The sequence below is a fragment of the Diachasmimorpha longicaudata genome, chromosome 8, assembly GCF_034640455.1.
Source record: "Diachasmimorpha longicaudata isolate KC_UGA_2023 chromosome 8, iyDiaLong2, whole genome shotgun sequence".
Taxonomy (NCBI): domain Eukaryota; kingdom Metazoa; phylum Arthropoda; class Insecta; order Hymenoptera; family Braconidae; genus Diachasmimorpha; species Diachasmimorpha longicaudata.
Genome location: NC_087232.1, coordinates 5,478,803 through 5,506,135, shown reverse-complemented (window position 1 = coordinate 5,506,135; position 27,333 = coordinate 5,478,803). Strand labels below are relative to the sequence as shown.

At 36.9% G+C, this 27,333-nt stretch overlaps 1 protein-coding gene across 13 annotated transcripts in view; it reads left to right on the top strand.

Moving 5' to 3' along the window:
- Positions 1-27,333, top strand: part of Fhos (Formin homology 2 domain containing) — a 117,398-nt gene that overhangs the window by 68,377 nt on the left and 21,688 nt on the right. For 8 of the 13 annotated variants that reach the window (XM_064126610.1, XM_064126611.1, XM_064126606.1 and 5 more), the window contains 7 exons: positions 12,300-12,358; positions 18,713-18,780; positions 20,637-20,742; positions 24,993-25,506; positions 25,889-26,160; positions 26,600-26,731; positions 26,832-27,165. In XM_064126610.1, the coding sequence (XP_063982680.1) occupies positions 12,300-12,358; positions 18,713-18,780; positions 20,637-20,742; positions 24,993-25,506; positions 25,889-26,160; positions 26,600-26,731; positions 26,832-27,165 (1,485 nt within the window). Of the gene's footprint in view, positions 1-3,748; positions 4,505-12,299; positions 12,359-18,712; positions 18,781-20,636; positions 20,743-24,992; positions 25,507-25,888; positions 26,161-26,599; positions 26,732-26,831; positions 27,166-27,333 lie in introns of those variants that run through there. The other 5 variants (XM_064126619.1, XM_064126608.1, XM_064126616.1 and 2 more) reach the window with 2 other exon arrangements.

Genomic DNA, 27,333 nt, shown 5'->3' with positions numbered 1-27,333 from the left:
ACTTGGGAGAAGTATTTATTTTATCGAAGTTTGTGCACAAAACTCTAAGACTCATACAATCTCAATCAATGTCAACTAGTCTCCCAATTCCCCATTGAAAAATTCAAACAACTAATATTTTATCGTAAAAAAAATAACTGAAAATTTCGTCTGAATGAAATATTTCACGTATAATTTTCGGCCATTGCAGCTGATGCAATGAAAAATAAACCCAAAAAAATTTCAACTCCGGCCACTGGGTGCGAACTCACAGTGAGTTGAAAACTTCCCAGCAAAATGTGACACTAAAAAAAATGCCCCCCTGGACCTCGTATTTCTTGATCATACCGACCAATATGCTGTTGATGGCTCCCGTGACGCCGCAGGAAAAATACGAAACCGGTAAAAAAGTAAAACATGGGGATAAACAAAAAAAAAATGCAATACCCATACATCCACCAATACGCACATGTACACACATACACACAGTCTGCAGGACAAGCTCTGCCCGGTTTTCCCATATACGAACGGCGTAATGCGATCAGCATCAGCAAAAAGAAGCTCTCTGCCGCCTCCATTTGCTTTTTCATTCAGAAAATATCAAACATTTTGCACATTTTTATTTCCTGTTCTTCTTCATTCGCCCTCCTCCTCCTCCACCCCACCGACCCCTCTCCATTTCTCATTCTCTTTTTGCCATTTTATTAAGAATAACAATAATTCTCTTCACAATATTTATTCTCAACATCGTGTTGGACGTTCGTAACCGGCTGGTATGCCTCGGGCAAGTCGCACGCGAGTCCCTTTTAGTCAGTGCACTTGGGATTTTACTTCCAATGGTGTATTACATCCCTCTCACTTCCACCCTTACCCACCAATCTCATCCGCCTCTCTCTTGCCAACGAAATGTACCTCACGAATTGCTTTAACGAAGTCGCTTTACGACTTCCCGCTTTGCTCGCACGCTTGTAACGCCCCCCCTCCCTCTCCCTCCCGCCTTACCCCACCCCCTACCCCTTGTTGCTTCCTTATTCTTCTGCACTTGTACAAACCGAAGCCCTTTGGTTGCACACAATTTCAATTTTTTCAGTGAGAACATTTTTTTTCTTCTCAAGATTCGTTCTGAATTTATCAATAAATGGGGGGCAAGAGGAGGAGGAGGAGGGGTGAGGGGTGAAAGACGAAAAAAGATGTTTGTAATTGAATGAAATTGTTTTTATACTCGTGAAGGTTTATACTCCTTGTAAATGGGCCTGACACGAGGAAAACTTTCGCCAAACCACTGCCAAGTAATTTACTATAAAACTTGTCACAAAATAATTTATAAATTATAACTGGAGTGTTGAGTGTGAAGTGAATTGATTTATAAGTATTTTCTCTGTTCAGTTTCTGCTCATACGTAGGAATATTGGTATCGTTGATTTTCTATTCAGTTGGCAATATCTCCGGGGCAATGGATGATGCAAACAGACGGCAAATTCAAGGGGTGCAAATATTTGCCAAGTTGAAGAGATTTCAGTGGGTGGGGAGGGGACGAGGGGGATGGTATATGGAACATTTTGAATGAAGGTATGGGACTAATCTCAGTTGTGTCTATATTCGATCGACAAAGGGCGGAGCACTTCACTTTTTAAGTCGATGTTACTCCGAGTGGAGAAGGCACTCGAAAAAATTCTCGAGTGTGGAGAAAGATGTTTTTTTTCTTATTTGGTCCGGTTGTTGCTCAGGCGAATCCACTCTGTCCATTCGTATTCGGGGTGGGTGGAAAATTCTAAGTTTATTTAAGAGTTGGTGTTGATTAATTTTATGGGGAGAGGGATAGTTAATTAAAAAATGAAAAATGAAAAATATTTTTCTCGATCTCTATTTACTATGAAAATATTCAACAACGAGACAGCAACAGGGAAATTTAATTTCCCCCACACTATCAATTTAACCAGTTTCAGTATCAATTTCCGCTTCTCAAGTTGCCTTCTTATCTGAGAATAAAAAAGCGCCCTTCATTTATATCGTCTATCTCATCTCTCTCTCATTGTACAAAGGTGAAACGTGACACATGAGCGAGTATCTCTAGACTGCTCTTTTGACACCTGACACGCGTCGAGCATTAGGCGCTCGTTCATACGTTACCGGAAGTGAGGATGACCGTGTCGTCACTGCTCAACTTTAGTCGCGTCGTTTGAAATTTTTTTTTTAACCTCTACTTTTGTTTTATTTGATTTTTTTTTACTCCAACATCCGGCGGTGAAAATAGTCTTGGGGAGGTGTAAAAAAAATGAAAACTGGAGTGTGAAGAGGAAGAAAAGAGGTGAGGAGGATGACACTCATGCGCAATAGTCATTCTAGGGGATATCCCGGTGTACCTCGAGAACGCAAAGCACGTAGTGGTTCTGGTGTGAAGAAGTCGGAGGGTGGGGTAGGGGGAGGCATGACCGATGAATATTTAACTTGCACACACACGTACCAACGTTTTTCTACAAATACATCACCTATGCTATTTCAATTGACGATAATTGGCCGCTGTCAGCGTGATTTATACTATCCTCCATTGACACTTGAATTAGATTTTTCCATTTTTAGTTCTCAATTGACAGTATTGTAATCGTCAAATTTTCACATTTTCACATTTCGACTGGAAATTGTGTGCAATAATCGGAAACGTAAAATTAGAAGTCAATCGTCGGATATGGATGAGACCATATTCAGTATTAGTTAGCTGAAGTTATTCCACGAGACGTGAAAAATTATTTTCGTTACTCATTTTTGTTAGTCAATTAACAATATACTTGGGAATTATCCTCCTCCGCATCATTTCCATCTGTCAGGCATAATTAATTCATTATCGAATTTTATCAAATTGAATAATCAATCTGTTGATGACGAGAAACATTTAATCCGTCAGTGACTCCCTGTCCCTTTGTTTCGCAAATTTAGTAAAATAGAAATTAATTTTCCTAAATTATCAGCGGGAAAGCGTTCTATAAAGAATAAGAGACATGATCATTTCTCATCACTTGTATATCCTCCATTTATCTTTCCGTAATTACTCCGAAGAATGAAAAAAAAAAATAAAATAAATCATCAAGTCGTCGACTCCTCGATAAAATTCCCAGCAGAGTACACCCTAATGCCGGTTTGCTGAAGGGTTCACCCTCGTTAAGCTCTCATCGGATTTCTTGTTCTTATGATTGAAGAAACAAAAAGTGCAAAAAAATGGGAGAGAAATTGCGATGAAATGAGCTCGTAAAAGTGGGCAAAAGAGGGATGAAGATAAGAACGTAACAAAGTTCCGCTGAGCCATTTATAATCGTTAGACTTTGGGATATCCGATATGGACGGCTCTTTTTCCGCTTTCAATGTTCCTCTCCTTTTTTTTATTTCCAAAGTCGTTCTCTCAATTCCTAAATCTGGAGTTGATTTTTTTTCCCCCCCCACATTGTGAGCTCTCCCGTCTCTGAATTTTCCCCGAAATTTTCGTAAACTTTAATTTAATCGACTGCATTTCATTATCAGAATTCAATTACTCGTCTTAATTTTTTTTTCATTCAAAAAGTTGATTGCAATGAGTCTCATTTTATCTTTATTCCTGAAGATTCCCTTATATGATATAAAAGAAACAGGTACCGAATCATCAGTCTGCAACAGAAACCCCAGTGAGATTGGTATCTCAGTCCAACAACCAAAGATTAACGAGTTCCATTATACGGTCCACCCTTGTATATGCAGGAAGTTGCCAGGTGCCCTCACTGCGACCTCAAAAAAAAAATGTAGAAGAACAAAAGCATCAAGGAAACATCGTGAAACTCACATCTTCATTCAGCAAATGAAAAGAAAAAAAAAATCCCATTAAAAATTCCCATACACTCGAGCCATTAAATTCAAATATAAAATTTGAAACAACATTAGACACGATTCCAATTGATCAACACACTCACCGACCTCTTCCTCGGTTTCACCATTGTCTGAGGCCGACAAATTGGACATGAAAAAAAAAAAAAAACAATAGAAAAAAAAAATTATTGGGATCAAAAATTCTTTGGTCTTAATTAGCGATTAATTGTCGACCGTTAGGTAAATGAAAACGCCTAGAAGGTACCTCTGAATACCGTAAGACACGCAGAGTCACCATGAGAGAGGTTCAGGGACAGCCATTGGATGGTATACATGCGTGTAAGTGAAGAATGTGTACTTAAAGGGGGGATCCCTCACTTGAAGTTACTCGTCGGTTTTGTAGTAGAAACGTGTACACACGTGAGTCGAATCTACACATTCATTTTGATCTCCCACTCGCCTTTTTCCCTGGCTATTGTGGCTTGAGGAGAATGGAACGGGGACCCAAGTCAGTCGGTGGAGGCAGTGCCTGGGCCCAACAACTCACAAAGTGCACCGGATCTCCCAGGAATTATTTATCGTTTTTAAATTCATTGAAAGTCATAAAATATTGTTGAATAAATTCATTGGTGGTGATTAGTTTCACATTGTGCAAGTGGAGGAAATGATAGTGCTTCAATATGCCGCCTTTCTGGTAAATACTGCAATTAACAAGTCGATAGTTCAATTTTTCTGAAATTGTAGATTGGAGAGAATTTTGTGTGGGAATTCATGTGATTCGATTGATGAATATTTTGAAAGAAAGTGAAATTCACCGCCTACACTGCAACAATATCTTTACTGCTTTGAATAAAATCGGAGTTTAAAATTTTTTAAGGCCAAAGTATCTGGGATTATGGAAATGAAATTTATTTCTAGAGATTTTATACTTAAGCTGACGACAAACACAATTTCTTCATAAACATCTTGGTTTTTTAGTACATTTTGTTTATAAAAATAAGTTGAATTCTGCAGTATTCGATGCAATTATAATTAGTCATTTAATTATTAAACTTCTGAAAAATTGATCACTAGGAACGTCGCGTTGAACAATTAAATGCAGTGGGTCTGATATAGAAAAATACTAGAGCTCTTCTAATCAGCGAATGGAGGTTTTATCGTCATTAATTTCTCAATTTTTTTTTGCTCAGTGAAAGTATTTAATGAATAATAAAATGTAAGCCAGGATGACGTAGAAATACCACGAAATGACCGTGCATATTCCACCCTAAATTAAAGTACAAGTACCGCATGAACACGACAGTAGGATTATTTGTGACGTTAATTACGCTGCGACACGACCGCGAATCGAAATTGTCTCATTAACATGTGTCAATAAATACCGAGATCCAATTTTTGGTGTAAGAACGTTATCCCCAGCATTATTATTCATAATTTCTCGGTTATTTCACCCAGAATCATGAATTTCCCTTCTCCTGGATGGAGAACAGTTAACCACATAAATTTATTTTCATTTTTTAAAAATCACTGGATGAGAAGTACATAGTAATCAGGCTTATAGCTGCGCCTCATTAACTCCATAAAATCAATTTAATAGTTCTATCATCGTTACTAATAGCATTCTCCATACTGTTTACACATTTAATAGTTTATTTATGCTTTCGGTAATTATTCATCATGAAGTCATTAGCAGTGGAGTATGATATTGTAAAATGCACCGAGAATTATTAGCAAAAATTACCATTCCCTTTATTAAGCATCTCTTACCAGTAATTTTTTATATTTAAACAGAGAAGTTTTGCTGTAAAAATTAGACTTGAGAGGGTAATTTTTGTGATAAAATTAAACCTCGTCCCTCGTTGCGCCCCCTCGAGGTCTAATGTTCACATATAATACCACAAGTGGTTCAAAATTATCGAATATTTCCCGATAGATTCGTTGCAAACAAATGAAGGAGTCAAGTTTTTCAGGCTAAAAAATCACGAGTGCGAAGCACGAGTGATTTTTCCTGAAAAACTTGACGACTTCATTTGTATGCAGGGAACCTAGAGGGAAATATTCTATAATTTTGAAGCTCGAGTGGTATTCAGGGGATTATTTTTCCTATCCAAATTTCGGCCAAGAGAATTGTGCCATGACATGAAAAGAGGTTTATTTGGTTAAGTGTCGTTTGTTTACCAAAATATTCAAAAAATTATCGCTGATATTCGAGGTAGGCTATACAAAATATCAACAAATGGTGCAATTCTATTGGCTGAAATTTGGGTGGAAAAAATAATCACCTAAAATTTCTTTTCCTCCAGAAAAATTTCAATTGAATATTTTATCGAAAAACATTAGAATCGGATAGCGAGAACTTCACATATTGGAAGACATCAGTCTGAGAAAATTCTAATTCGAAGACAAAAATCATTATTATGCAAGTGCGCGGAGTGAGCCGTTGGCTCATTTGGCATCGAGTCAGTTTTTTGAGACCCAAATATTTCGAAAAAAATTGCGTTACCAGGGAATGTTGAAAGATGATTTTTTGGCAATTTGATGAAAAAGCAACAGGTGGATAATGTGGGTGTACCCCAAGCATCGATGCATTTGAATAATTGGAATGAGAGCGGTGTGACCACTGTGTCGTGCAGTGCCTCTGGGTTCTCCAACTCTTCCTCTCTGGTTGTGGCCAATAGTTGCCAAACTAAACACACTCACCATCCTATCTATTAGGTGATCTACTACATTCAGCTATCGGGGAATTCAATCATTCCGCTGGATTTAACGACAAATTACAGACCGACTGAAATTCTCGGGTGAATTCTGATTTTAAGATTATTTGAAAAAAGATTAACGAGATGGGATGAAAAAATAAATAAATAAAATGAATAAATTTAACAGCTGAACATCCTTGACTTTCACTCGGTATAAAATTATTTGTCTGTATCTACGAGTAGATGGCTTTTCTATATATTACCTTATATGCGGAGTTCAGTGAATCATTCGTGCATCTGAAGAGAAAATAAAAATTTCAAATAGGAAAATAAATTCAGAATTTATTTCAACGTTTTCAACAAACACTCGTAATGTGATGTTTCAATTAAAATATCATTATTGAATGCACGAAGGTTGAAATTTTGTAATATTAATCCGATGGTTTGGATATTGCTCTTTTGTTACATATTCGTTTATTTATGCATACTCATCGCAAGCCTATTATGAAGATTTATCTGAATTTGTGTGTTACGGTTTTAATTAATTTTATATCGACATCGCAATTTCAATCAGTGGATTTTATTTATTATTTTGTTGCTATTTCGTTTGAGAGATAACACGTGAAGTATTAAACTAAGAGATTAATTCGAAAATTCGACCCAGAGAAGTTTAAATGATTTTCAGTTGAGAATGAATGGAATACCCATAACCAACAGGCTTTTCAATCACAATTTTTCCTCCGTTTTATCTGTGAGATTGATTCGAATCAATTGGCTTTTATCCATCAATAGAATAGTCGATTGTTACGTGAAAAAAAAAAATCTCTCAACGCTGAAATGAATGCCTCATTGATGTAAAAATCGAATTTGAAAAATAATCGTAACGAAGATCGATGTTAGTCCGTCAAATTGATGTTACACGGATAGATTAAAATACCAAAACCAATTAAGCCAGTTAATTTTCTCATGATTTATGGCTTAGCGGGTGGAAAGTGCTCTTGACCTTAAATGCATCGTGGAATCTTGCGCAATGCAGTACAAAACCAGAGGCCATACTAACACAACTCAAGAAGTTCACTGATATGAAACCGGACTTGTCTTCCAATGCAATCGCAAACGATTGCAATCATCCACTCGTTACTTCTCACCCAGTGGAAAGGAGATCATTATTGCGTAGGACCCGTAAACATTTAAACTTTATTTTTGTCTCGATGACTCATCGCACAAATGAAACTGAATTTTTGCGAGTGAAATTTTTGGGTTCATCAGGGGGTTATTATTATTTGATGGTGATTAATGTCTCTGGCCGACATTAAACGCTCAATCGCCCCTGTTATTGGCACCTCGTGGCCCATACTATTTATTCTTGAAAATAATACAGATATGTTGAGCCAAAAAATTGATGAAAAGTTATTACGGTATTACACGAATACTTTCATTGGCCATTTTGTCCGTTATCGTGAATTTTTATATCTCCACACGGAGAAATATTCACTAAAACTTACATTGCTGCATTCACGTCCCCGCGGTTCACCCACCGATTTTAAAATACGCTCGGAAAAATTGAGGAACGGTATTGAATTTTTTATTGGCATTTCGGAGAAAAATTACGGAAATTTTCTGACAAATTGCGGAATTTTAGATAAATATTACGTGGATGTTCCGTAAAAATTCCTGTCATTACTCCTCGGTGTAAAACTAAGGTTTCCTGTCTTTAAAATTTGTCCCAGTGAAATTTACAATTTTTTGTTGAGGGTATCTGCAATTTTTTTTGGAAGTTCTTGGAAAAATTCCTGAAAATCACTCCCAAAATTCAGGAGATTCCTCATTAAGACGGAAATGCGATAAATGGACCACTAAGATCTCTAGTCAATGACCAATAAGAATAATATTTGCGATACAAGAATATCATTTCCAACTCACAGTGCCTCTGTTCTTGACGTAGCGTAAGTTAATATTGACAATTATAACAAGCACAAAAGAGTTACTGTTTCCGACTGTTGAACCACTTGAGTTCTTTGCAATTGTGTTGTATAAACTTCCACATCAGTTCAACCAATATTTCGTTGAATTCCGAATTTTTAGAGGTAGAAAAGTAAATAAATTCATTTGGTGTAACTGTAAAATGCTCCACGAATGTTATCTACCCCAATATTTACTGTCACAATTTCTTTCTATTTTCCCGGATAAATAATTAAATGATTCTTATTCATTATCCGTTGCTTTCTCTCTCGATATCTCTTTCGAGATAACAAATTTTCCGCATGCGGATTTCAACCCCATGGTGATAATCACCAGTGAGGGAATAGAACCTGTGTCTCCCGCGGGCGTCGTTAATCCTGGAAAATATAACGTACCATCCGTGCAGTGAGCCAAATAATTTTTTACCCAACGTGTCCACAGTCCCTTGACGGGCCTCCGGCCAGTAACAGAATTGATCATACAAATTTTGATTAAAAAAAAAAAGACATTACACGAGTTAAATAAAAGTGAAAAAAAATATAAACTAACACAGATATGAGGTTGGAGTATTGTCGGCAGTCTGGTGTGTTCAATTTACCGGGAGTCCTCGTTAGTCCAGAGATTTATAGAAATTGCTGGGTACCACCTGACGTAGAACGACGTGTTGGCAATTTCATTGTGATATTTGATACTGAAACCATGATAAATAAAAAAATAAAATACATTCTGTACGAGGAAAAGAAATAAAATCAAATGAAATAGGAATCAGATGATTGGGAAAAATTGACGAATAAAATGAAAAAAAATTCAAGTCAAAGGACCATCGACGGCAGCATCTTCTTTCACAGTTCGCAAAGCTTTTCCCTTGTTGAGACTCGTGTTCCGAATGCTCATCGAACCGTACAGACAATGATATCCACCTTTGATTTCGTTCATACTCACAATTTTTTTGTCCCCCCCAACATTTTATTCTACATCTTGCCTTTTGTCTTGGCCCACTGCCACAAAACATTGTTCAATACCGAATTATTTAGTCTCCGATTCGGGGGATACGGAGTAATATGAAACGGCCATCTCTGGTTACATTCCCCCCGCAAAATATTTTTTATCATTAAATAGAAAATTTTATTTGAAATCATTCAGGTAAATAACTTGAATAATTAATTTTTTAATTAATGATTTATACATTTCAAATAAGGTATAAATCATTAATGATAATGATGTAAATCATTTGTTCATTTTACTGGATTTTCGTTACCCGGAAATTAGCTACGAAAAAATATCATTCGTGACTAGTGCCCCAGGAATTTTTTCACCCGTCGCAATAATTCTGAAATATAATATATTTGTGCATTAGTCTTATAATAACGCACACCAGTGACAGATGATAGAATCAGCAGTGATGGGGTTAATGCATCCACTCCCTCCATTCTATCCAAATTTCATTACATAAATTTAATTTAAAAAGCCTTCATTCGTGCATACATATGGTACCTCGATGAGAGTTCTCTCTAAAGTGCAAAATTATCTTGTGAAATTTGGTAAAATTTATTCTCACTACTTTCAGCATAATTGCCAGTTTCACACGCTGAAATATCACTTTGTCCGTCAATTTTCTCCTCTCACCTAACATTTTCCTCAGGTTTTTCAAAAATTGCTCGGATAATTTTACTCCATAATGCCCTCCTCCCCCTCTGTCCCTCATTCTCCACAAAACCCTTTGCAAATTCCTTCTGAGAATGCCCTCTATCGGTATTGCCATCGTACCACGGCATTACAAATAGAAAAATAACCAACCGGATATTCGTGCCCCTCTCATTCTACCTCCCTCATCGCTAAACGATCGTGAGAGAATTATTTTTATCAGACACTATGTAATCCAACTACTTGAAGGGAGAAAAAGATCAATCATTGCGGCTGCACTTGACTTTATCGTTTGAAACTTAAGATATATAAGTATTGTCAGTATCATTTTACATGAAACTTGTGAAAAAGGGTATTCAAGAAATACTTCACTGGGTAACTCCCGGAAACTGAGGGATCGGCATTCCAACATTTATCCGGTTGTTTGTGTGGAGTGAAACCGCCGGCACTGAACTTGGCCGCATGCCCAAGAAACTCCTAATTCATTTCATTTTTTTTCTCTTGCTGATTCTTTTCGAGATCATCTCTCGGATCTGAATAAAATTCAAACGTTTTTTTTCGGCAGTGAAAGGACACAAAGTAACAAAATATTAAAATATTCAGGAGAAATGAAGGAATAATATATGTAATGAACAATCAGGAGAGAAATTTGGGAGAAAAATTGTTGGGCCAGCCCGGCAGGAGAGGCCCAAAAGGTAGATCGGGCATTTTATCGTAATTGCATTACATTTTTTTACAATCAGGGGGTTGTAAATTTTTTTCAGCACTTGGATTAGATCTTTTGGAAAATATTCATTGCGCAAATGAAGAAGTGTTTATTGACGATTTTTGGGGAAAAATTACGGAACAATTTGGGTGCTCTACATGGATAACCAATTGTTGCAGAACAAATCGTACAATTCACATGGCGATTTGTACAATTTTCGTTGAGACTCCCACTTGTTTCCTGAATTTTACATCGCGCACGGATTACTCTTCGAATCCCTGAAAACTTCGATTTTTCGGGTAATTTTCCATGAATTTTTCTCTTTATGTAGTAAAATCGTTTTCCAGTTTTGTTACCGAACATGAGAGCTTACATTTCAGTCCCATTTGACCCTATGTTTCCAGACACTTCCGAATGACTCTATCATTTACACATTGCGCATCTCTATTCAAATGTCGATGCAAAAATTCCTAAAAACCGAGAGAAATCAATCACAAATACCAACACATCAACATTTATTTATTTACTCGATTACCCGATCGTTCCACAAAAGTTTATCGCCAAAGTTTATCTGTTTGTCCCGAGCCCATCGGAAAATATCCGACAATTTCGGAGCTCTCCCGATATTACTTCCGGTCATTTTTATCGCCTGTCTCCATTCACGAAGAGTCTTCACATGCGGTAAACGACATTTGTAACAAAATAATTATATCCATCGCTCTATGATTAATTCAAAAACACGAAATCCAAGTTCTCTGGGTATGTGGGTTGACTTCACAAGTGTCTTGCTACCTCAAAGGGCCCAAATACCAGGACTTAGTAGTATAAGTCAACAAACAATTCCACCTCTCCCTCATTTACGAGCGGAAACATTATTAACACGCAGACTCGAAGTATTATTTTTCTTCATCGCTCTATTTTTTTTGTCTCCCTCCACTTACATGAAATCCTTTTTTTTTTTCATTCCGATCCATTGTTTTGGTGTTGGTGGTTTTCTCATGGAATAAGAGTGCGAATCGCGTGGGAAGGTTCGCAGGGGTTTTGAAGTTCAGTCTCTCGGCCGAGGCCACCAGTAATCGCCCCTTATTTCCCTTCCACCTGTAATTTTAATCAGAAAAAAAAAAACAGGTGGAACAACGAGTGGTGGCAAGGGGGGCGATGGGGGGAGGGAGGGGAGGGAATAACATCAATCGAGACACTCTAACCCAATTAATCCCGACCATTTTGTTGTCCTTATCTGGACTGAAGAGCGCCACTGCATTACAACTAATTAAGTAATTATGCAGCAAATCACAATAATGATTTATTCATTTTAGCAATTAGTACAATACAAGTGTCTCGTGGTAATTCAGTACGAGTGAAAATCACATATGTGACAAAGGTTAATTCTATTTGATTTGAAGTAACATTTGATTTCTTTTTACTTCAAGGAACTTGTCATCTTGTAATTAATTAACTTCTTTGTTTTCTTTTTGTTGCAGTCGGAAAAATTCCATCGTTCTGCGCACTCAACTTTCTGTACGAGTGCACACCATAATAGGTGAGTATTTTCACTTGTAATGAGAATTCAATTTATATTTTAAACGGTTAGGATTATTCTTGGATATGGAAATAATTAATGAGTGCATTAACGTTCAGTGAATATTGATGAATTTTAATTACATTAAAACGTACTTTTTCCGGCGAGAATATTTATTGAATTGAATATTAATTGAAACTGTATTGGAATTAATTTATAAATTCCGCCAACATCGTGCGAAATGTTTTTTAATTCTAATTTTTTTCATTGAGAGATATTCAAATATCTTAATCCAGTAACAACACAACTAATATTTCACTTAAAAGCTAATAATAAATTCACCAGAAATAATAACATTCTCAAAATAAATAATAAATAATATTCTCAAAAATTAATAGTATCCACAAAAACCAATATTCTCATAATCGATATTTACCCATCGAATTGCAAATAATCATAAATGCCTGTAACCGTGGTATTGAATTTCTTGGTTTAATCGAACAAACGAGAAAACGTTTGTTCGAGCATTTTCGATTACAGCTGTTCACGCGAGTTTAAATTTTTCTTCTTACTTTGGATGTACCTTGGAAATGGGCCTAAGTCAGTTGTACGGTCTGAAAGGGATAGAGAGAAAACCAATGGCGGTCGGTAAGGGGCTAGGGGGAGGGAAGGGGGGAAGCGGAGGGCGGGGGGGGGTGTAGAGATTGCTCGATTAAGCAGTTGCGGCACGAGATCACTCGAGCGTAACGGTACGTGTGCACGACGCGCCAGGATTGGTTCAGATAAACAGCTCTCGGTATTTTCCACGAACACCTTGCCATCACCACGAGCTTAACAATCTCAAGGTCAAAATGTAATCGAAATTTTCTTTTACAATGCCCGATGTGTGAAATTTAATGTTTTTATTTCGTTCTGTATCGTGAGAGGTACGTTATCACCGTCGATGTAGCCATTAGTTCTGATGAAATCATAAAAATGTCCATCATTTTATTCAACGATAAACATGAAATTTCCATCTGCAATAATCCCCTGTTCTTCATATATATTTTTTTTATTTGTTTTTACATTGTGACACACATTCTCCATTTCCTCGGTGGAAAGAATGAGGGAAGTACAAGCTCAAAAAGCTCACCAAGACACATTCTCTTACTCGTGGTATTTAATTCCCTCACAATGGGAGGGTTAACCACTACGAAATAAGAGAATGTCTCCCTGGCTGCATTTGCCGCGGTAGATTTCCCCAGATGTTCATCCCAGATACTTCATCCGGAAAATTTTACATTTTGCATTGTGAAAATTATTCGTGTTCGTTGAAAATTCGATTCACCTGTTTGAAATACGTTCGATGAACTTGAGTGTGAAAAAAAAAGGAGATGAGGAGGGCGGATGGAGGAAGAAGAAGCTGGTGAAAAAAAGGATGGTGTAAGGGCCGAAAAGGGGGAAGATGCATTTTACATATTTTAACGGTTCCCTGGTCGACCCATTTCGTCTTATGCGGCGCACAATGTTGGACGGGAAAAAATTTAACAGATGGAGGAGTAATGCATTTTATTAGATGTTTATCAGTGGAGAAATCTCGAGGTTAATAATGTCAGGGGAAAATGACGGGGGAGCTCACGGAGGTGACGGAATTTTTCGATATTTTCACGGAAATCTCAGGCGTTGTTACGGAATACCGACGAATTTTCCTGGCGATTTTAACGTTCTGAGTGCTGTCCGGGAGCTCGGGCACTCGCTCAGTGTTTAATTAATGTAAATATTCCAGGTACGTGACACTAGCGCGTCGATCATGAGAACCGAATTAACACTGTTCTGTGTGTTCTCCGCTGAATTTACATTGGTGTGTATGCTTGAAAAATTACGATATTAAGGAGCGACGGTCAGGGTAAATCCTCGGTATAATCGGAAAGTTTTTGTCTGATGAAATATTCTTGATGATACGCTCCGAAAAATTGTTCTTTGACTCTAATTAAAATATTCATTCCGATTTTTTCAATTATTTTAAGAATATTTTTAATACAAAGTACAACAGGTGAATAACTTGTTCACCTGTTTATTTAGTACAGATAAACTCGATTAAAAAACTGTTGATTTTCTTTTGAATAAATGGGGTTCGAAGTCAAATAAATAATTTTAATATTTTCAAATGAATATCAATTATGTTTTAACGTATTTTTTGGAAAAAAATCCGAAGCTGCATAGGAACATAAAACACTAAAAGAGAAATTTACATTACGATTTTTTTTTCATTTTTTCCAGTTTATCATCAAAAGCAATAATAACATATTGACATTAAATGAATATATATTTAATTAAAAGAGCCAATCAATTCAGAACAAATAAAAATTTAGTGATGTGAAAAAAAATTAAATATACAAAAAACTTGGAATGAAATTCTTCATTTAATTCGAATAAAATATATTTCTGGATGTGTCATTTAAACAAAGTTTCAACAAATTCACTTTAAAAAAAATCCTCTGGCCGACTATATTTACTAACAACGATACAATTTACTCCCATCTTATGAAAATATTTGTTTCATTCGAGCAAGTAAATGTATTCGGAAAAAAACTTTTTTTGCCAGTGTTCTATTTCCCATAATTCCTCAAAAAAACATTCAATTTTCCGGAGCAAATTGAGATCAATTACTCCCGGCTAATGACGTGCCAGCTAGTTTGGATAATTACCTATATTTTGGTGAGTAGATGGGCTTCCGAGCTCTTCACATTCTTGGAAGCTCCTCTCCCCTTCGTCATTATTTTTTCGGGCCCCTGCAGCGTCTTCCTAATTACCTTTCGTTGCTGCCCTCCAATCTACGCATATTCAGTCTCAACGGTGCATCAGTGAGATATGCAATTCCACCAGTCCGGGAATGTATTAACATTCAGAGATTGCGTGATAGTATCCGATTATGCAGGTACCTACTGTGTGTCTCCATTACATTATTTTCCTCGTTTTATTTAAATTCAGTCCTTTATAACTCATTCTTTCTAAATCTCACAAGTTGCCAAATTCACATTTGATAGATTCTCGCCGGAGCTTATCGTGAGAGAATACTTAAGTACTTTCTAATTTCGTGAAATTTAGAGACCTTCGTGTCATTTCCTACCAGGGTCCTCGTTCAATTTACGTTAGTTGTAAAGTGGCAATTACCTCATTTCTGAATTCATGGTCGTGTGTTTCTGACGTTTACGAATGAGTGAAAGCCACTGGAATTGCAATATTTTTCTTCCTAATGAATTCGCAGTGGTTTCCGTGGTTTTATCGTCATCGGGAATTGATGGTTAAATGACTGGACGAATGAGTGGACATTTGTGCTGAACCATTGATGAACAAAAAGCATTTCAATGCATTGCTGTCTCAATTGTGGAGAGAAATGTTTAGTAAAAATGACGGAACGATCCGCGGAATTTGCGATGGAAATTTTCCATTTGATTTTGGACAATTTGGGGGGGGGGGAAGGGAAAAGAAGGAATTTGAGACTTTTGGGGAATTTCCAGCGACAAATTGTGTTCATTCCAGTTTAAAACGTTCACTAAATTTCTCATTTCTGAAGTTTAGCCAGACTTTATTTTATTGAAAATTCAGTGAATAAAAAAAAAAATTAAAAAATCGTGGAGGAATGACGAAATGATTGAATCTCTAACGACCAAAATACAAATCGTTTCACAAACAATTTGGGCAATTTCTACCAAAATTTTTCTATGTATGAACACATACCCATACGTACAAATGATGTGCTTATAATATCCGGAACAATTTGGGTGCCGTTGACACGTGGAGATATAACCAAAAATTAAATTTCAATTTACCGGGTTATGACAATAATTTTTCCGTATCAGGAAGTTATTATAAAAAGCACTTGCATCTCCGCAAACTCGCAAATTTTCCGATAAAAGTATTAATATTCTCGTCATGGCGCTCCCTTTCCGTTCTCAGTGCCACTTGACAACTTTAAATTAATTAATTAGTCCCCTCTCAGCTGATTAATGAATCGCAATTTCCTGAAAATCATGTGGCCGTAAATCATATATTCTTTTTTCGGTTTAAAAAAAAAACGGCTCCTTTGGTACTAACAAGCGTGGTTCAGTGGATAATTACGCAGAAAAATCGTCAAGTGTTTGCATTCAAAAAGCCATCGTCGTGTGCACCGTGGTTTTGAAATTCTTAACGAGTGGTAAAAAAAAATCGACAAAATCTAGTACTGCGCATTCGCACTCAGAGCGAATGAGAGAGGAGATGAAGGGAGAGAGAGAGGTAAATAAAAAAAGTCTATCCTCACCCAGTCGCAGCAAAAAAGAAGTAAAAAAAAAACAACATAAAACTCTATTATCGGTAATACCCGACCACACCGTCTGTTTTTTTTGTCTCGTTAAAAAATTCTGATGCATAGAACAACCTGATGGAAAAAAAAATTCTGCTTGCTTTGTCGTCATAGAGTTCATGCGGGTGAGACGCAAAAATAAAAATTTGCAATGAAACTGGACGAAATTCATACGTGACCAGAAATAGAGAATAAGCACGAAAATTCATTCCAGATTCAATTAATTTCCGGGGATTTAAGGGCAATATTTCCCTCGGTGAGAAGTTGTTTTTGGAAGTCGTAAAAGTTATTTGAATGCAGGAAAGTTCATTACGTTATGAAGTTTTCGTCCATTATGGGGAAATTATATTTAGCCAGGGAAACGAATGGGTCACGAAGACCAACTGTTCCAATATTTACTTCGATTTTAAACTCTAATTCATAATGCAAAGTTGTTTAAAGTAGTTCTACCCTCGGCTTTACTGCATTCAAAGATTATTCCGAACTGCAAGAAAATTTATATTTTAATTTTCTTGCACCCTCTCCTAGGATAGAAATTAATTAATGATCGTATATTAATTATTACGTGCGATTTAATTCGAAAATGCAAAAGGGGAAATATTAAAAATGATCAGCGTTCTAGTGGAGAGTATGGGACCAGCTTGACCTGGTTTACAAATTAATTTATAATTTTCCGATGCGACAATGGAGTCGTACAATTCCATTGAATTGAAGTTGGATTCTTATTGGATGCTGCTGACATATCCACTTCATAATTTTTCCTATTTCCTTTTACCATAAATCGTAAGCGCGCTTGACACGAATTTTTCTCCACTTCTAATAAATTCCACATCAATTCCCCGGTTATATTAAATTTAAAAAAAGTTTCCCCGAGTATCGGAGAGAATCATCCCCTGTACCGTAGCCAAGTTAAACTCTCACGATTCTAAAATTAGCTCCAATCTCGATAGTAAAAGAATTTGCCGTGAGGCAAGAGGAGACAGAGACGAGGAGTAAGTGAGTGGTGTATATATGCAGCACCTTAATCCAGTCCCGGTAATTTATATCAAATTAACCGTAGACAGGGCAGTCTAACGCTTTTCCTTTTCATGAAATTAACATCAGACAAAATAATGTCTAACGAAAGTGAAATGATTTTGTTGAGGAAATATAGAGTAAGATAAATGACCCTTCGCTCGTCTGGTTAAAGTGACCACGTCATTACTGTAATATTTCTGTTAAAATGACCGTGAAGATGCCTTGGCAATCAACATTAATTAAATTGATCTAATTGGACTTTCACTCCAATAACGAATGCCTGAATTTCACACTCTTTGTATCCATTTTTTGGACTCAAGAAATAATTTTTTAGTCCAAGAAAAGCAGTTTTTTTTTTATTTGAAATATGAATCAAAATCTTCAGACCTTAATTCGTCTGATATTACCTTTTCACTGAAAACAGTTAAACATTCGTAAGTAACAATTTTATATCCTTTAAAAATTCAAAATTACCAATGAGTTGCCAAATGTCATTAACTTCTCATTGAAGTATCTAAATAATTATATCTGAACTACCAAAGCCAAAAGAAAATACCTCCCATTTCCATCATAAACATGAAAAATGCTATTCATTAACCCACGGAAAAATAACTTACGCGTTCCACCCCATCAGCACCAAAAAAAAAAAAAGTGAAATATATTTTCATACCCTCTGTTTTTCATAGCCGGAGGCGAATTGTTGTTGCCATTGGAGAATTATATGGGCCGTTAGTCTTTATATGTCGTCTCACAGCGTACTGTAAGCTCGTTCACGTAATAGGGAGTGCCCATACCCCACGCAACAGCTAGTGGTAAAAAAAAATTAATAGAAAAAAAGGGTGAAAAAAAAAATAAGGCATAACAGGGTGGAAGGAAAGTGTGCACTCCCATGTGACTAAGTTCCCTCTTGCCTCATCCAGCATCAACAATAAAATACACTTTTATTATTTTTACCTTCTTCCACCCATCTCTATCTCCCTGATTGTGGTGCGTATTATTATAATAAATGGTTGCGTGTTGCTTGTCTGTTGCAGAAAAATTACTGAACAGCGAGGGCCGAGAACTGCGACGGGCGCTCTTCTCCCTCAAGCAGATCTTTCAGGTGAGTTTTTCACTGGTAGTTATTTTTAAAATTCAACTTGTTTTTTTTTTTCCTACTTCTCCATTCCTCCACCTTCTCATTCTTTTCTCTCTTTACATCCTCATCCAGCATTTGCTCCTCCATGGCTTGCACTGAGTAAATATTTGCGAGAAACGGCAGCCGTTCTGTCGCTTTCTTTTCGGCATCGTCTCTCACATGCACCGACATTTTTTTCTTATTCTTTATTTTCATTTTCGTTCTTTCCTTCTCTATTTTTCGCGTGGGTTAATTACAATTCCTGTCGCATCCGTGGAGTTTCCATTGGTCGGAAATGGGGAAGGAGTGAGGAAGGAGACAGTTATTACCGAGGAGAGATGAACATTGTGTGATGGTTTACGACATTTTTATATGAAACGTCCGCATATTCACGGACAAAGACAGTTCTTCATAAAAAATTGAGAGGGAAAATACGATTATTGACTGAAGATTGAATATGCAATTTTATATTTACGAAGGGCAGCTTTTAGTGGGTTGAATTATTACAATTGTTCAATACTTACGTTTCGATGGGCAAAGCAAAGCATTAAACGTTCAGGAGCTTTAAATAATTATTCACATAAGCTCTAAAAATTTCTCTCAGCCCTTTCGGGGCATTTTTTATTGCATTCGATAATTAAAAATTCATGAGGGACAGTGAGAGAAAAATATAATTTTGCCGAAAATATTTGTTTTGGAGAAATAACTGCCGGAAGAATATTTAATTGGCAAAATTCTATTTTTCTCTTAATGGGTTCTTCTTCTTAATGGGTTAATTCAAAACTAAAAATACTATTACAATATCATTCGTGAAAATAAAATTCTACAATTCGTTGTGTTAAAATCACATTATCCCCGTCGCAGAATTGGATCAAACCACGATAACTCGATTCTCTGTAACTTCGCATAATGCAATATAAATCCCACTGTTAACATTTAATCTTCTGCCTTAATCCAGGGTTTAATCAAGTTTTCACGGATTCGACACATCACTCTGTCCATCGTCTCTCGTCTCACCGTTTCCGCCTCTACTTTGAAAATTCCCAGTGGTGTTCGATAACGAAGGAAGTGTATAATAAAGATGAGAGCAATAAAGATGAGACCAGAGGGGATGGCTGACGAGTGAGAATTCGATGGGATAAAATCGATGAAATGGAATCAACAGAGTGAGGGAGAAAGAGGTGTCCTAGGTAAATGAGGAATGAAGAGGAGGGGAAAGGGATGAAGAACAAGGGTTGGCCATTGGAAATGCTTGTAGATGGCTCTTCGGTCATGGATGAAACAGAGATAGAGTCAGGAGTTTAATCAAACTTGGTGGATTTTCCATTATGTCCTGCGACTTTCCGTCTCCACGATATAACTAATTCCCATTCGTTTCTGCTATCCTCCGAAGGGATGAGGGGGTGGATAGAGTAAGAGAGAGATGGAGGGGCGGGAGGGGGCCTGTGTGAGGATGGGGTGGGATTAGACACTCGGAAACGGACAGACAAATTGAATGGCTGGACTTAAACTTCCCCTCATGCAACCAGCCATTCCGAAAACTCCTTCCACTTTTCATCCGACATTTTCATCCCTCAAATTAATACAATGTCATGAAAAGAGGCTCTGCATTAAAAATTTTTAAGAGACATTCTTCCTCTTAATTCATTCTTGAAATATATCACTTGTCATATAAATGTCAACCCTATTATTCCTGAAATTAGAATTTTTCTCCCTTAACATTTCATACTTCATCCACTATCTTTTCTTTCATTATTTTTGATTGTTACTTTAGTTTCTGTAGTTTTAATGATTAAAAAGAATGTCGGATGGTTGAGGCATGTTTATACATATTATTGCAGGAGGATAAGGATCTGGTTCATGAGTTTGTGCAGAATGACGGGCTGGCATGTCTCATCAAGGTCGGCAACGAGGCGGACCAGAATTATCAGAATTATATACTCAGAGGTGAGTACTTATGCTCATGTGTAATTTAGATAGACGATGATAAAAGGGAGAAGGAAACATTAAACATTACTTATTGAATACGCTTTTCATTCGGGGTGTATCAATTTTCTCAATGGTACGATCATTTACTGAATATTCTACTCATCAACATGATTGATAGTGAGAATAATTTTTTTTCACGATTTTGCCAATATTTTTAGCCAATTTTTGAATCGAAGAAATCATGAAAATTCCAAAATTGACAGTAAATGCTATCATTCATTCCCATTTTTTAAATAAATGACTCACATACTGAGTAAATACATAATCCACTCGCGATTAACATATGTTGCTATTTACAAAATAACACGTTAGTGATAATTTCTGGAATAATTGCATTGAAATTAACAATTACAATTGAAATTGCATAATTTGCTCATTGTAATCAATCTCCATTGTATCTGAAAATTTATTGGCTACGCTTGGTGATATTGATGTGTCGTTAACATGCGGAAATCTTCGGTATGAACGATCCCATACGATAATGATCCCAAGCGATTCAGTTTGGTTCAATTCCTCGTTATCGATGTCACATCACCTTGGTCTAATGAAGTCTCATGTGATTAAGTTTCCATCGATTCTGACGGGTGACAGTGATACATAGTATGTTAACGCTAAGCCCTACGAGTAGATAAGCTAAAACGTCTAATTTAGTGATACGTAATGCACTGATAAGCAATAATAATCAGCCCATGGATTTCCAATCAAAATTAATTATGAATGCACCTGGAAAATAATTTCTAATCAAACAGCAAATTTCGAACTGTGACATGATTAATCGGATGAAATTTCACAGAGCAGCATCAGCCAATTAAATGTCAAATTTAACTGGATGATTGCAATATGAAAGAGGCAGTCTACCGTCAGAAATTACAATACGGATGACACAATCTCGAGTGGTTTTGATTTCAATTTGCCTACACTAGCTGCTGTCCACAGAAGGGGGGTAAACGGGGGAAATTAATTGGCTTTTACGTAATGACTTCGTGTATGATTGTGTAATGATAAACGCGCGGTTTAATGATTATACTGGTCAATGATTCGAAACGATAGAGAATAGTAATTGAACATCTATTTCAAATCAAATTAGTCGAGTGAATGCACTCAATGGAAAAATCACTCACAATCAGTGCGATTCAATGAACTTTGGATTTTAATTTTTCTATGAGGTACATTAACCCTTTTCTCATGGATCACATTTATCATGAGTAATCCATTTTTCTCGGAGCATACTGAAGTAATAATTCTTATTATCCCCTTTCTGCCTCAACAATACCATCTTTCTGGCCGATTAATTCTTACGGATTAGTCGGTTTCTTTTGTTCACAATAACTTCTCTCCCCTCTCCGCTATTTCCCCCCATCTCACCCCCCCCCCTTTCCTTTCGTGATGAAAACTGTAGTAATAGCGCCGCATCACGGAAATGCGCGTCTCCACTTTCTTTTATCATTTGGAGTCCGAGGGAACAAATTATTATAATGGGGAAAAAAAATATTTTGTTTTTCAATGGAGAAGGTCGTTGTGGAGAAAATGAGGGATGGAAAATTTTGAATGAGTTCCATTCAATTCATTATGAATAGATTTGTTTTATTAGTCTTCAGGGACTATATCTCTCATGATAATCACATTGTTCGAGGACGAAAGGGAGGGAATGTAATGTCCAGCGGATTGAAAAGTGATCTGGATGTTCTTTTTTTTTCGAGGAATTTTTGAATTTTTATTAGTCTTTCACTCGAGATGAATTCAGATGGAATCATGGAATATCGTCCTTTGTTTTTATGTAAAATTCAACGGAACTGATACTGAGTAACAATGAAGTAATAAAAGAAGGGCATAATACAGTAGAAGAAAGTGGGCAGTCGGTTTGTTACACTTGTTTTTTCATTAAAAGAGAAACAAAAAAATCGTGAGAATATGAGAAACGAAGCATTGGCTTCAGGCTTTTTCACCCTTCATAAATCTCAACTGTTGGTTATATGTGAATGCTTGAAACAGATGAGAAAGCAAAAGGCAAATGAATGAAAACAACGAGAAAAAAAAACATTGGAAAAAAGGAATAAAACATTTTTTATGTACTGTATGGGAAGAAGCAAGTGAGTTGGAGATACGTGTTAAAGGGGTTGAATTAAAGTGAGACGGATAACAAATGGCTCGGAACTTGTATACGTTTCGTAGTTTAATTAAAGTTACTTCGTCCAGTAGAACGGTGTGCAATTTAGGAGTGAAAAAAAAAATTCAAATGGGAAAATGGAATAAAAATAAAAACGAGGGGGAATAAAAAAGTTCGGGGAGGCGGATTAAAAAAAAATCGAGAGGAATCTAGGGGATATCTACCTATACTACCCCTTTTCTCCCCCACCGGTGAGTCCAACCTATTCTGCGTTGATTAAGTCGTGAAAATAATTTCCCTGTCCTCCAATTGTGATAAAAGATAATTCGACTCCACCGTTTGAAATTTTTTAGAAATTATTTTGAGTTCCATTTAAATTCTCAATTTTGCGAATTTAATTTCAGTTTAAGTTTATGTCCAAACATCTACTACAAAATTTTATTAGTAATTTGTTACCAGTGCAGTCATGTTAATTCAACCACGAGCGTTCGTGTTACTCTGCGAATTCCCCAAAATAAACGAAAAATGAAGGGAAACGATAGAGACAGGGGTAGATTTTACACATTGGCCCGTCGTGACCCTCTTGAATGCTCGATGGCGTGTAAAATGATCTGAAATTTCAAGGAGTTTCTTCCACTACTCGTGCGAGGATTCCCCCTCGAATTCACTTGAACTTTATAATCGACTTAACTTATTCCACTTAGTTCACTGCCTCCTTTACCCATCCGTTTGCTCACTGGTTATCAATTAACCCCAAGTCTCAGGAAAAAAACCGTAATATTGACTGATCCGTTGATGCTCTAATCAATAGAGACTCATCGAGTGGAGTCTCGGTTCCTTCAGTTCCATTCCTGACAATTGGAATTCTCAGGATAAATCCAGTAAAATAAACGATCCAGTGGAAAAAAGGGAAGTGATAGAAAATAAAGAAATAAGGACTATCGACGGCGGTTTAATGCTTGTTCAGCAGGAGAACGTGGTATTTCACGAAGAGATGTAGATAAAAAATAAAAGACCACATCTTTCCAGATAATTCAACCTTTCGCATGAGCAATCCTTCTGTTTGCATTGAAATAAAAAAATATCTCATCATTCTGTGGTCAATTAAAAAATTTTAACTGGTGACTACTTCATTTCTCATAATTCCAAACTTTCATCGTTTACCAAAAAGAGGCAGTTTCTTGTTTTAATTAAAACTTGTTCGGGTGGAGGATAATTTTCTCCTTCGTTTTATCCCGATGCAAACAATATACCGAATCATGAGACTAACTATCGGTAAATTCATGGCAACAATGGTGAAATCCAAGGATTGAAATCACTCGCCAAAACTCAGTGGGGAGGAAAAACGAAACCATCTCCTATAAGGCTTGAATTGGGAGATAGAGAAGGTTCGAATTTACGCCCTAAACTCTTGTTAGCCCAGCTCGTTGGATGCAGCTTGTGAAACGGGTCCACAGTGGGTGAAACTTTACGAGGCACTCGAAAACGCCTCGCAAACACGGGCTTTTTGCCTGAGCTTTATCGTTTCACCGTAATTCCCGGTGTGGCCACCCCGTGGGGTATTTTCCCTCTCAGTTTCTCCCAGTACCATCGGGCATTTATCCCTGGTTTAGAGAATGTTGTTATCAAACGATAAATATCATGTTGATGAAGTTTCATTTCAGAACCTCTATCATAACTTATCTGTGTACAGTGGAACGCAATTTGTTATGTTTATTATGGCGGACTGTGCATAAAGATGAGCTTAATGCCATAAATACACTATGATGGCTACTAATACTTTACGGTTAAATTAGTGGATAAGACTTTCGTTCCCCCGAAAGTCAACTTTTAATTGGTCAATAAAAGAGTTGGATCATTGAGCGATAATATGTATTGTTCTGGGAGAATAAATACATCTGCTGAAAAAATACTTATTTCCTTCATGAATATCAAGATAGCTTTAATGCAAATGAAGAAAACTGCTGGTCCAATTTTTTTAAGGCAAAAATACAGCCGACCGACCAGAAGCGAAGTCGAACTGTTCCACCTTCAGGGGACGAAAAAAGTAAAGTGCAAATTCTAAAATAAAAAACCGAATAATTGATTTTTTTCGTTATAGCTCTGGGCCAGGTGATGCTCTACGTAGACGGTATGAATGGTGTTATGGAGCATGGCCAGACAGTTCAATGGCTCTACACCCTCATTGCCAGTCGGTTTCGGCTCGTCGTCAAGACCGCCCTCAAGCTCCTACTTGTCTTTGTTGAGTACGTTGAGACCAACAGCCTTCTCCTAGTACGTGCTGTACGGTCAGTTGACACTTCACGTGGTATGATACCATGGACTAATGTGATGAAGCTTCTGAAGGATTACGATGCAGCTGACACTGAATTACTCATTTATGCAACAACACTCGTCAACAAGTGTCTCAATGGTATACCTGATCAAGACACTTATTATGATCAAGTTGATTGTCTTGAGGAGCAGGGAATTGAGGGAATTATTCAACGGTATATGTCAAAGCAAGGAACCGATTTGGATTTACTCAGGCAATTTCAGATTTACGAGGCTGTTTTGCATCACGAGGATGGCAATGATAGAGGCTCACCCATTCGTCAGCTTGACGATAACATCAGGTATTGGGTTATGTCATAAATTATCAATATTCATTTGTTATATTTTCATACAACAGAATATCATTGAATTGCATTACGTGCATAAAAGCTACCCATATTGTATTGAATAATTTTCATTTATCGCTTCCATTAATTTTAGTACAATTCAACGCTCTCTTGTAATTATCCCAATTTCGTCAGATTCATTTCATCAATGATGAAATGATTTCAACCGTACGTTTGTATGTAAATGTAACACCCCAATTTACCATTAATAATGAAATACCTAAATCATTTGCATTGAATTATCTCTGAAAGCTACAAATTTGAAAATACATTTCATCATATTCTCGTAAATATTCAATTCCAGAATCTCGAAGCCATTCCATATTTTACATTCCAGGAAAACCCTGAGGAATAGAAAATCCCTCGTAGATTCCCAAGAGCGTCGAAAATCTCGCAGACATTCAACGGGCACATCGCCACTATCCATGTCCTTAAATGCCCGGCTGAGTCCACGTCTGAATCATTCTCTCGGTTTGAATTCACTGAATGGTACACTCAATTCAAGTTTACTCGACGACGACGACGAGTCCAGTAGTTCACAAAGCTCACAGGGACTTGGTGATGTTCAACTGAATGGAAGCTACAAGGAGAACAAAGGTGGATATCCGAGTGAGTTGTGAGAGATCTTTAAATTAATCTGTAATGAAAATAAATAATTCATTTGCCTAAAGAATTATTGATTTCAAAACTTATCACATAAAGTAACACATAAAAAAATTTCTTTCATTCAATAAATGTTAGTTATTCAGATGAGAATCAGTATAATTGTGCCCTGACGCGAGAAAATGGGAGTAGGGGAATGAGCAAATTAGTCATTAGCAATACGAATCAAAATGATCTCAATGTGCCTTGCAGGAAGTGATCGCTTTAGAGTCTTGAGTAAATTTGAATTGTGCATACGAGCAGTTCAATTTCAGACCATTGCCAGTGGAAATGTCTTTGACTAGTGGTGGTTAGCTTTTGAGAAGAGGGATTGCACGGGGGGGTATGGAGAGGGAGAAAAGGGGAGGGCGTTTGCTTTTGCCATTAATTCAGTTAATCAATTTAGACGATGTCGGAGTGACTCCGGCATTGAGACGGAGACGAGAGAGGGCTGAACGTCAACGTAGCTTTATCAGAGAGCAGCAAGAAGCCACAGCAAACATGAGGGCCACCATTGGTAATGCAGAGGATCAAGAGGGTACATGACATTTCTCTTTATTTATCTTGTTCAGGTTTTTCCAGTGGCAATTGTTGCCAATTGTTTCTCACAATTTTCTTTTTTCATTCTGTTATTGAAGGACCATTCGTTTCAAATGGATCACGGTACACGAATGGCACAACGTACGAACGTAATGATTCAAGTTCCAACAAGATATCAAGGGCCAATAGCCGCAAGGATCTCACGCCACTGATGAACGTTGCTAACAAGCTTGATTCGGAGGAAAAGAAACCGTGGTACGGTAAGAGTCCGGATGAGGGGGTGGAGTGTGATGAGGGCAATCATACGGATGAGGATGAGGATCGTAGGGTACTTGTGCAGATGAAACGGGATGGTACTGTCAAAGATTTAACCCAAAAATTGACTGCCCAAAATCTCATCCCCAGCAGTCCCGTTGAAGATAAAGTATCAAGGTAATTTATCAAATTTATTGTACGATTTATTCTGGTGTATTTAGGATCCATAAATGCACTGCACGCGAAAAAATGAATAATAGGTAGAGCTGACATTCAGGAAAAAAATTATAAGTTCTTTTACATTATATGATCTGTCAAGACGATTGTGGATGCGTTAGTGAGAGG